This window comes from Poecilia latipinna, unplaced genomic scaffold (genome assembly GCF_001443285.1).
Source record: "Poecilia latipinna isolate Pla-1442-1.1 unplaced genomic scaffold, P_latipinna-1.0 Scaffold473, whole genome shotgun sequence".
NCBI classification, from domain to species: Eukaryota; Metazoa; Chordata; class Actinopteri; order Cyprinodontiformes; family Poeciliidae; genus Poecilia; species Poecilia latipinna.
In genome coordinates this window covers 1-11335 of record NW_015113089.1, presented here as the reverse complement: position 1 = coordinate 11335, position 11335 = coordinate 1, and the positions used below count along the sequence as shown (strand labels likewise).

The 11335-nt window shown below is 39.2% G+C and overlaps 2 protein-coding genes across 4 annotated transcripts; both read right to left on the bottom strand.

The window, feature by feature from the left end:
- Nucleotides 1-259: 259 nt before the first annotated feature.
- bola1 (bolA family member 1) lies at nucleotides 260-5341 on the bottom strand. 3 transcript variants are annotated; one of them, XM_015039460.1, is made up of 4 exons: nucleotides 5227-5340; nucleotides 4087-4186; nucleotides 3471-3970; nucleotides 260-536 (listed from the first exon to the last, which is right to left on the bottom strand). In XM_015039460.1, the coding sequence occupies exon 3, from the start codon at nucleotides 3962-3964 to the stop codon at nucleotides 3518-3520; it is 447 nt and encodes a 148-aa protein (XP_014894946.1). In that variant the 5' UTR covers nucleotides 3965-3970; nucleotides 4087-4186; nucleotides 5227-5340; the 3' UTR covers nucleotides 260-536; nucleotides 3471-3517. The 3 variants fall into 3 exon arrangements, with proteins under 3 accessions (XP_014894946.1, XP_014894944.1, XP_014894945.1); XM_015039458.1 differs by lacking the exon at nucleotides 260-536 and having other exon boundaries at nucleotides 3313-3970; XM_015039459.1 differs by lacking the exons at nucleotides 260-536; nucleotides 4087-4186 and having other exon boundaries at nucleotides 3313-3970; nucleotides 5227-5341.
- Nucleotides 5342-5932: 591 nt separating this feature from the next.
- Nucleotides 5933-11301, bottom strand: LOC106951763 (synaptic vesicle glycoprotein 2A-like). Its single transcript, XM_015039456.1, has 2 exons — nucleotides 11004-11301; nucleotides 5933-10180 (listed from the first exon to the last, which is right to left on the bottom strand). The coding sequence occupies exons 1-2, from the start codon at nucleotides 11276-11278 to the stop codon at nucleotides 9997-9999; spliced, it is 459 nt and encodes a 152-aa protein (XP_014894942.1). The 5' UTR covers nucleotides 11279-11301; the 3' UTR covers nucleotides 5933-9996.
- Nucleotides 11302-11335: the final 34 nt, after the last annotated feature.

Below are 11335 nucleotides of genomic sequence, written 5' to 3'. Positions count from 1 at the left end.
AAAAGATGTATCTTTGTCCTAATTTGTCCACAGAAAACAAGCTCAGGGCCACAAATGGCCCCCAGGCCTCACTTTGAACACCGATGGTTTAAATGAAACGCGTTGCTTTCTGTACACACATGCTGCACAGATCCTGCAGCTGCTCTGAGGGCCACAAGACGACACCAGTCCCGTGGGACGGCACAGCCACCCTTTCTCAGGCACCCATTTGTTGCATCCAGAACCCCACCCGACCTCCCAGAACCCCACCCGACCTCCCTTCAGCCACCCCACCGGTGGATGACCCTCAACCAGCAGAGGTCAACTGTGCAGAAGGAGCCGCAGCATAAATCAGCGGCCGCTCTGGTACGCGGGAACCCTGCCCCGTTCAGGGTCCCAGCACCAGCCTGGCACCATCTGTCCCGGACCGGTGACGCAGAACCAGAACCGCCAAGGTGGGTTCCCACTGACCTGCACTGGCCCACGCAGAGCTGATGGGCCAGAGCCGGGACCGGACACAGATCCATCACTGCTGGAGCCGGATCTGGAGGAAAACACTGCAAAAACACAAACCAAGTAGTTTTAGTTTCTAGTGCAAATAACTAAATACACCTGGAATAAGAAAAGTAACTTACAAGAAACTTTTCAGCAAAGTACAAGAGCTGCTTCTACATAAATAATTGCTCAATATTAATAAAAAGTATTAGTTCCACTGGCAGATTTATTCACTAATATAAATACATTTTTTTCCCATAAGTGAAATAATCTGCCAGTTATTTTTATTAATATTAAGGAGTTATTGCCTTAAAGCCAGCTGCTTTATCTTACAGAAAAGTTACTTGTAAGTTAGTTTTGTCTTATTTGATGTGCACTGAGATATTTGCACCAGAAACTAGGTAAAAATACCCGGTAAGATTTTGTGTTTTTGCGGTGAAGGAGCGGCGGTGGGCCGACGTTCAGCTATGAATGTTGGTAAGAATGATCTGAAATAAAAATTTGTAATTCAAAATATTTAAATTACTACAAATCTCTGGAGTCAAATTTAGTTAAGAATTAAAAATTAAAAGCTAAAAATGTTTATAATTTAATTAAATAAAGATTAAATTGCTTTTTTAATGAATAGTGATATCAATGCTATTATTTGTCTTCTGTTTAAAAATGTATATGGAGAAACAATAAAATTTCCTCTAAGAAAATTAATTCACTTTCATTTATAAACTATTAATTTTCACCTTTTGGCATAAAGTTGAACTTGGAAAAGTTTAACTTATTTTGATATAAGTATTTTATCTAATGAATGGCCTCTATTGTTATTTTTGTGTGATATTTTTAGTCATTGTTTTTGTGGATTTTTTTTCAGTAATTCCATTTTGAAATAAACTTTTTATGGTGAACAAAGAAAAAAAGTATGAAATACTTAATCTGTTGACTTAAAAACTATTGATGACAAAAAAAAAAAAGATCCTGAATATTTCTCTCTCAGTTTTCTGAGTGTAAAGTGTGAATTATTTACCTTCTTAGGGGATATAAATATGGGTTTTCTGGACAGTTTGTCTCCAAAGTGAAAGGTATTTTCATGCGGAGCCCCTCTGGGTCACCATCTACTGCTCTGACCCGACAGAACCTGTCATTTTGCTGCAGAACCCCCTCTAATGAACGGGTGATGTACTGCTCACAGGGAAAACAAGCCAACCTGTTAAGTGCAGAGACAAGTCCCAGCACTCCACCTCATCGTCCTCTCTGCCGGATCATAACGCCACCTGGAATCGTAGGGCATAAATCTCCCCAGCAGCAGCAGAGTGCAGGGCGCTCCGGGCCCCGGGTCGATCCGCGGGCCCCTCCTGGCTCTAATGAGTGCCAGGGGTCGTAAACTGGTTGTGTTACTGTTTGCCTTTTTCTAGACCAGTGACACCAGTTGCTCTCCCTGCTCACCAGAACCTTTTGCTCGGCCTGACAGGCCGTCGGGTCCAGGCCCAGGATGGCGGTAGAAGTCGACACTCGGCTCCTCTGGAGGCCGGTCGTCATCAGCTAACAATAACTCTGCTGGAGGGAAACATTCTGCTTTATTGACCTGACAAAGCCGAGTTGATTTAAACCTCTGACGCCCGTTTTCCTCACGCCAGACTCCAGCTGACACTTTAGCTGTTGTCTCATCTTCCTCGCCTCCTGAGGAGGTGATTTTTACCCGTCATCACGTTATAAACAAGAACAACTTCATGACTGGGTCCAGCTGGAAACCAGAACAAACTCATGGACTTTCTGCTTCTTTAAATCTGATTTTTACTTAATGACGTGAAAACTCACATAAAACATTAAAATATGTTTAGACTTTAAACATTTCCTCCTAAAAGTTAAATTTATCTATGTGTGACTTTAGTTTGACCCATTTTAACATCTAGTTTCTGATTTGATTTTCTCAGATTTGTAAATATCTAATAAAAAGTGACTTAAAATGATTGTTATTGTGTCTTTAAAGGAGATTAAAATATTTTTAAACATCTGCGCAGTTGTTCGTTGTGTGAGCATATACCGCCCCCTTGTGTCGAGCCAGCAGGACTGACAAAGAACGATCAATAAGCCAGATCAATTGTCTATAATATACAGAAACCCAGTGGTGTCAAAACTCTACCTGAATCCTCTTTTACCTCCTACATGTAAAATCTTACATTTTCCTTAATGTTTACAGTTATTTCACTTTTTGAGCCATTATTTTTCCATTTTGTGAGTCTATAATTTAGCAAAGTATAATAAATGAGTAAGACTGTTTCTGATTTTCAGTAAAAAGTCACTGGATGTTTGTGGCACAGCTTACTGTGATATGGAAAATAAAATATTAAAGAAAAAAAGTGATTTTTGAGAAGACCCTTTGGACTTTACTCATTTTGTTATTTCAAAAACTTAACATATTTGCATATTTTATTTGGATTTATATGACAAACCAACACAAAGTGGAAGGAAATAAAAATCTAAAAAGTGAAACAGATATCTATAGTCAGCCCCCTTTACACTGAAATCCCTAATTAACATCCAATACAAGAACCAACAGTAAACCAGCTTAACTTTATCCTCAGTTTGACCCAAAATAAAAAAAATACTATCCGACTTAAAGGTTTCATTTAACAAAATAACATGCAACAAACATAAAACACAGAAAAAAGTTAAAGGGATTATTTAATTGATAAAGATTTGGGTTTTAAATCAGCATCACTGCAAACAGCATTATGTCTGAACTGAAACGTTTTGACTTCAACTAGAAATAAATCCAATAGCTAATAATTTCCCTCCTAATATAATAAGCAGATATTTATGCAAATAAATCTTTCAAAATGGAAATGAATCTCAGAAAACACTTTTATTTACATTCAGCAGCAGAAAAGCACAGAAAACCAACCTGATTATTCTCATCTGTACTCAGTTTTACACTAACATCAGGGAAATCACCGTAGATGAATATTAATGTGAAGAGATGGTTTATTCTTCCATCATTTTACCTTCAGAGCAGATAAAACCAAAGAGCGGGCTGCGAGAGTCCAGCGCTTCATTCCCGCCCGGCCTTCAGCTTCTCCTCGACGGTGCGGTCGTTTTTCGAACCCCCCATGCAGGACGGGCTCTTGCCCAGAGCAGGGTCCACGCCCCACTGCTCAGGGGTCTTCGCCTGGATGGCCAACGCATGAACACGGCTACTCAGTTCCTCCTTCAGCGCCTCATTGACCAGACGGTGGCGCTGAATCAGCGGCAGACCCACAAACTGAGTGCTGACCACCAGGACTCGGAAGTGGGATTCGGATCCGGGGGGAACCGCGTGCATGTGGCTTTCGTTGTGGACCTCCAAGTGGTCGGGCTTGAACTTCTCTGTCAGTTTGGTTCTGATGGTTGTTTCAACGGGCCGGTTAGGGTCCGGGTCCATGGGTGGTCTGAAGTGAGCCAGAGGCCGAACTACAGAAAGGCAGATGGGCCGAGTGCAGCGGGAGACACTGGGAAGCATCAGCCACTGTGGAGAACAAAAACAGATTTATTCATCTGATCATGAGGAATGTTTCATTTTCATCCTCCTGTTCCAGCTGGGTCAGATGCTCTGGTACAGTACTGGACTGGTTCAAGTCTTGCCTAAAGAACAGAGGCTTCAATGGGTAACTTTTCAATGGAGTGGGCAGAAATCACATGTGGCGTTCCACAAGGTCATATCTTGGATCCCCACTTGTTTAATCTGCAAGCTCAGATTAAAGCAAATTATAAGATTAGTTACCAGTGAAGGTTATTGGTATAGCACATTTCAGCAATAAGGCAGTTCAAAGTGCTTTACTTTACAAAAACATCAAACACCTCATTTAGTCGATACTTGTGAAAACCAGTAACAGACGTTGCATTTTGTGAAGTTCTATTGTTAGAATCATCAGAACACATCAAATATGTTGGTCATTTTGTCGATTGAAAATTATTGATGCATTCAGACATGAACCTTCAGACACATAAAGACAGTTACAAAGTCGGCCTTCTATCACCTGAAGAACATTTCCAGGATTAAAGGACTAACGTCCCAGCAAGATCTAGAGAAACTCAACTGCAAAGCTGCTGAAACCCTGAGTTCCTTTAAGTGGGAGCTAAAAAACAGTTTGTTTAAAGTTGCCTTAGATTAATAACTATAATATTGATATGAGTCTATATTTCAAGTTTTCCTTGATTATGCCATGTTTTACATCTTCACCATGTAAAGCATTCTGAATTGCCTTGTTGCCGAAACAAACTTGCTTTGCACCAAGAAGGTCCCAGGCTGATTAGAGTTGGCATTTCTCTGCTTTATAACGCAGGACATATTAAAACAAAATCAGCTGCTCCATTTAAGCATATCAAATTAAATATAGAAGCAAAGCACTGACGAAAACACACTACACGCAGGACGGGCATTGATTACATGAAATGTAAGAAGCTCTTAACTTTTATTTTACCAAATCAGGATGGACTGAAAATAGCATCCAACTCTTTTAAGGGGCTTTAAGGCCGATTTACAACCACAGACAGTTTATGTGTATTTGAGACTGTAGAAAGGAGACAACATCCAGTAACAAGGTCCTGATTGTTTTATAATGTTAGCTTAGCTTGTTTAGCTGCTTGCTACCAGCCGCTGTTACTTAGCTTGTAAGCTAAACACAGCAGAACATAAATATATAAACCACTGACATGAAGAAACAAATCATGTTGACCAAACTCTCATTTAGATAAAATTCTCCAACTACCTAAAACACTCACCTTTCAAAGGAAAGACAGAGCGACTTCTTCGTATTCTTTTAAGTTTTATGACGGCTAGCGCCTTTAGCTGCTCGGCTGCCATCTGCTGGCTTCCTCCAGCGGGTCCGCTCCTTTACAGCTCACCGGTGTGTGAGCCGCGCAGAAATGAAAACGCAGGGAAAAGGAGACCTGAAGGCTCACGTTTTTCCATATAATTAAGCACTAATGAGATAAATACTCAATATTTTTTTAAAATATATACAACTAGAGATCCCCTGCTGATCAATATGCTAAAAATCAGACTGAGATGACCTAAGTAAACACAAAATACGATTTTCAGGAGATAATTTCATTTACGGGATGAATCTATCTACTAACTTGCCCTTTGTGAAAAAGTAATTATCTGAATCACTGTTGCTCCATTTGATGCAGAGAATCAGCAGATCAAAGTCCTTGCTACATAATGGCAATCTGCAGATTCTCTGTAAGGGTGACCCCCAGACAACGCTAGTTTAGAATCACATGACCACCATGGTGGCTGGAACACAGATGGACCAGTAAACCAAGAACTTTACTTATTGCTTATCCGTATCTTCTGCAGCAAAATTTAAACAAGCTACAACATGTTTTCCTTCAGCAGGGGAATCTAGCGCAGTGACTGGGCACAAAGATCATTAGGTGTAATTATACATATATTTGACAATTTAAATAAATGGACTTTCCATCCATCTTTTCCACGTGTTTATTGTTCATTATTTTCATAACGTTTTGTTATAGTTCCAAAGGATCACATCAAAGTGCGATCCTGATCAAAAATCAACATGGAGGAATCTCACACACCTCTAAACAAAACTGCATCTGCACTTTTAATCTAACTATGATCCATAACTGGTGTTTGACATTGATGATTTTACTGTATTATCTCATTCTCATTTACAAAATACATAAAATCAAAAGACAACATACAGCATTGTTCATTTACACTTTTTTTTTATCACTTTTTTATATTTGATTCCACAGTTTCTATACTTACAAACAATCAACTACATTTTCTACAGCACGGTACAGTGACAAAGGTGATAATTCTTTGTTACGTTTAATTTATGGTGATGCACTTGTATCGACAGAAGCCTCAAGACCAAGAGTGGTTTTAGAGAGTCACACACAAATGTTAACTTTTTTATTCCATGTCTTCATTAGTGGGAGAGTTTATTTTTGATGTAATGTTGTGCGGAGTAGTTCTGAGCAGTCAGTGAAAAACACAGCAGTCAGGGCGATTTTCAGATTGATGATTGAAAAAGAAAATCTCATTGAGAGGTGGAGTTAAAACTTTAAGGAACAGACATGTTAAGGAGTGAATTGTCTCCATCTTAAACAAGCCAAACTTTTAGAAAAGTTTAGAATTATTTTATATTTTAGGTGTGAATTCTCTTTTAATCTTCCCTGCTCAGAGCAGCTGTCTACTGCAGGTAAGACGCCAACAGCTCAACACTACTCCACACAGCCACAATTCAAATACGCTAAACAATCCCTTCAGTGGAAAAAGGCCAGCATGTAGTAATGTGCTTCAACTGCCAACAACTTTGTAAGAGACAAACACCCAAACACTTATTGCTTTGTTAACTTTTTGCACTCACAACTGACTGTTGCCTAGGCAACAAGTTAATTATACAAAAACACCCTGTAACATAGGCTTAGATATGTATGAGAGAAGCGTGTTAGCATTTTAACAGCACTCTCTGCTAAAACAGAGGAATCTTGATGTGTGACATGGGCTGGTCTGCAGAGAATTTATTTCTTACATGTGCAGTTTCTGTTTTTCAGGGTTTATCAGTGTGCTTCTGAGAGGCTGTGATGGACATTTTGCAATGTAGTCTGCTAATTATTTTGGCTTCTGAAGTTTTTTGCGAGTCAAAGAGATTTGTTTTTTTCTAGGGCACCTGAACTGTCAAACTTGGTGTTTTGAATCAGTTTCAGAGAGAAAATAAAAGTGTTTCTGCTCTACATGAACAAACAGGAAAAAATGACTTTAGTATTGTAAAGACCATGGGGGGAAATCATTTAAAAATCCTACTAGTGCTATTATAGTTTATTTTATTTACATATATTTATATGTATAGCAGATCTCTTGTCATAATGTGTAAACTCAGGCCACAGAAAATATTTGGCAATAATTCATGAGAGGTGGTACTCATGGCACACAAATAGATGATGGATCAGGTGATAAATCTAGATCAGCATAAAGTAAATGCAAATAAACGAGGGGTCGTTTTCTTTTTGCAGAACTGTGTAAACCTACAGCATGTTCACAACATCATCATTTGGTCGATTAAGGTTGTGCTTTCATTAAATGTTCCCCTGGTTCTTCATTACTTGTCCAGCCTAATGCGCATCAGGATGAGTGTCAAACAACACAAGGCTCTCAGAATTGTGCACAATGCACTCTTAGTGCAGTGGTTTGGCTATATATTCAATTGAAACTACATATGGCTCCTATCCTACAAAATGGCAGTTTGGACAAGAAAAACTGGTCTGACATGATTAATTTTCCAAATTCTGGAAAGCAGCTGTGAATATAAGTGGGAATGCATGTGACCTGTATGGAATATATGATAATTGTTAGTGATCTCTTTCTGATAAGTGTGCTTTTATGTCTTGCTCCTATCATATGCTAAAGTCCAGGAAAAGACTTAATTATCCTGCATGTTAAATTAATGTCCCAATCAGTTCTGTGTTCTAACAATAATCAGGTTAAAGGTGTAGCCCTGATGGTGTTGAATTTAATATATTTAATTCATAAAAGGCAAATAAAGCTTGTTATCCTATATCGGTTAATTGGGATGAAGGTAAACTGCAAAAATGTTTCGGTTCAGGACTTGTGAGTCATTAACAACTAAAAGTCCTGGAGCATCAACATCTTGAAGTTGTAGAAACCAGCAGTCATACTGAGAGTACCAGCAGAAATATTGTTTGGTTAAATGAGAGGATTTAGATGATTGGGTCTCCCATTTCAGCTACTGTATCACATGCTAATGGTAGCTACTCATGATAAATTGATGCACAGTATGTAAAGCGTATTGATCAAACTGAAAGGAGAAACCAGCTACAATGTTTTTTAGTTTTTCCATAACTATTGAGCAAGTGTTTAAAGTGAATAAAACTGAGACCAGAGTGAAACACTTAGCAACACATGTTGCTAATGCTAGCAGCTGCACAGCCCACCTGTTAGCTCATCTATGCAACCACTGAATATTTACTAACACACAAAAAAAAGAATGAGGCAGCAAGAAATCAGCTAATATAAGGAATTGTGAGGGAGTTGGTGAATTCACCAAACATAGAAAGTCAGTTTCAATAAATTGAAGTTTGGTGTGCTGAACATCTACAAAAGGTTTAAAGATGATTTTTCTGTAGGCTGGTATTCATGGTGCGCTAACCTGACTGAACCATGGATTTTCCAAACCGCCCCACCCCTATCATTGTAAAAAATAAAGGTGCATTTATGGAATGATTACAGACTTAATAAATAAACAACCATTTGCCAGGTTTCAGTTGCAAAGATGACTCACAACTGTTAAAATTTTGAGTTCTCAGTGAAAACTTAAACGTGACTGCGATTAGCTAACTTCTCTACATCGATCATGATCTTCTTTCAGACATTTCAAGTTTTGCATCGTTTCGTGCAGTGTGCTCTAAAACACCTGGGAAGGACTGTTAAAGGTACCAAGAAATATAGAACTAGTGTCCTGTCAAGATACTACAGAAATTTGATAGAGAACAATATATGAGCAAATGTAGTAAAACTCTGTTTACATGTTATAGTCTGGATTTTCAAGTTTACATACAGTTCATACTTTGTGACATGCATAACACCCTCTGAAACAGCTTAAAGACACACATCCTGTATATTCATAAAGGAGAAGGGAAAAGGCAGTTCTCACAAAGGGACATACAGTTTGACTGGAATAATGGCTAACTGGGAGATTCTGAACATTTTCCTTGGGAAAATGTTCTCATGACAAATGGTTGTGCTTTAGATGGACAGACACAGAAAGCTTGTCTCGAACTCATCCCTGTTCTGGTGCGATCCAAAGTGATGCCATAAAGGGAGGGAGATTCATCTCCGATTCGTAACGATAACAAAAGCAAACCCAGAATGTTCTATTATCTACAAAATGGCAGTTAGTCTAGACACCAACACAAGACCTCAGGAGAGACAGAGTAAGGAAGGCCAAGACGAACACGTCTTGGTGTTCCCCCGCAGAGTCAAAAATGCTTCCAATCAAGGCAGGAATTGTTGCATTTTTGAGCAGATGTCCAACAGAGATGAAGAACTCACAATTTCAAAGGTGAGTTGATGTCGCTCAAAAGAATGGAGGTGAATACGGACAACTCTGCAATGATGGCTAGTGGTCATTTCTATGAGTCTGTTTGCGTTGCTAACTATCAGAGTCACTGACCTCCAACCCTGGATGCTTTTACACTGAGGGGGACAAAACTTAATGGAGTTACATCTACATTGGTTTACTGTTTTTTTCATCTCCAGATTTTAGTAAACATCAACAAACATAATCTTTTTCTGGAATTATCAGGATGCAGCAACAGCACTAACCTTTACTCTCATGGCTGAATGTTGCACCTTAACAAATTCATGTTGTAGTTTACTGTTTTACTGTGGATGTAGGTGAGTGTGGGGTGGGGTCAGAGGGCACGATTTGATGAACTTTTGAGCCGTTTCCTCTGCAGTGTAGCTAAAGCTCTGCTGCCTTCTGCAGAGCTGCAGGCGCCACACTATTGGAGCACTTGACCCCGCGTCTCTGGTAGTTTGAGGGCGAGAAAACTGCCTGCTGCCAGCGCGCCAGAGGCAAACAGGATGGGCACGGCCTTGGTTATGCCAACGAATGAAGTGAAGATGCTGATGCCAAGCACGGCTGCTAATTTACACAGAGCGTTGAGGAAGCCAAAAGCCGTGGTTCTGAGGAAAGAGGAGAGAACAACAGTTACGCTGGATTCGTGTTGGAAGTTCAATAAGTGTTTAAGGAGAGTACAACTGAAGCGTTTAACTGAAAAAAGCTTGGAAATAAATTCAGGAGAAATATCCTGTTCAAAAGAGAAACTTTCACAGTTTTTGTAAAAGTTGCTAAAAAAAAGAAAGTTTTTATTATAATGGGATGCAGAGAGTTTTTTGTTTTAAAGAAATGTAAAAATATGCTCCTCTGACAGAATATGACTTGTTAAAAAGAAAAAAAACTCCTGATTGCCTCTAATCAGACGACATCTAAAATCCTAAGATGTTATGCTGTTTTACTGTTATGATCTTTCTTAGTTAAAAGAGAAGATATCTTAGTCTTAATGAGATTTAAAACTAATTGAAGAACTCATGTTTTCTCATTTAAACAAGATACTGCTCCTTAATTTATTTCCAAACTATGAATCAAATAAACTGAAGAACATCTCAGGATTTTTTTATGCCATTTCTTATTATAACCTGTTGATGGTGGTATTTCCCCTTCAATCGAATCTAAAAGCTGATCTCTGATAGAAAAAATTTTATTTTGCTCCTCTTTATCTAAATTATTCTATTTTTAAATCAGTTTTAGATGCATACATGTAATAATTAAATCTGCTTTATGAAAACCATTCAATGCCAAAATGAGCTTTGCAGTCCAAACAGCAGCAATAATTTCACCCCACAATGTCGTCTGTCCCTGAAAGCCGACCAATCACAGAAGGCAGGTCCTCTGACATCATTCAGTGCTGCTGCCTTCAGGACGTCAGAGCACGCCTAAATCACCCACCTCTTGTGAGACGGATAGAGCTCGACGGTCAGCACGTCCAGGGAGTTCCAGGAGGCGATGCTGATCCCACCAAACAGGCACAGCAGAGCGATCATGGCTGACTCGCTGTTGCCGAAAGACAGGAAGAAACAGCTGACGCAAGAGATGACGCTGGAGCCGGCTGTGAAAAAAGGAGACAAGCAGAGACGCAGCGTGATTACTGTTGACAGGCCACTGTATATTTTTAACCTGAGAGTTAAACCAGAGTTACTTGAATTAACAAGAACTATTTTCATTAATGGTCTCGAATCTTACTGTAAGGTAACGTGTTTTTAAAAACGGCAAAATAACTG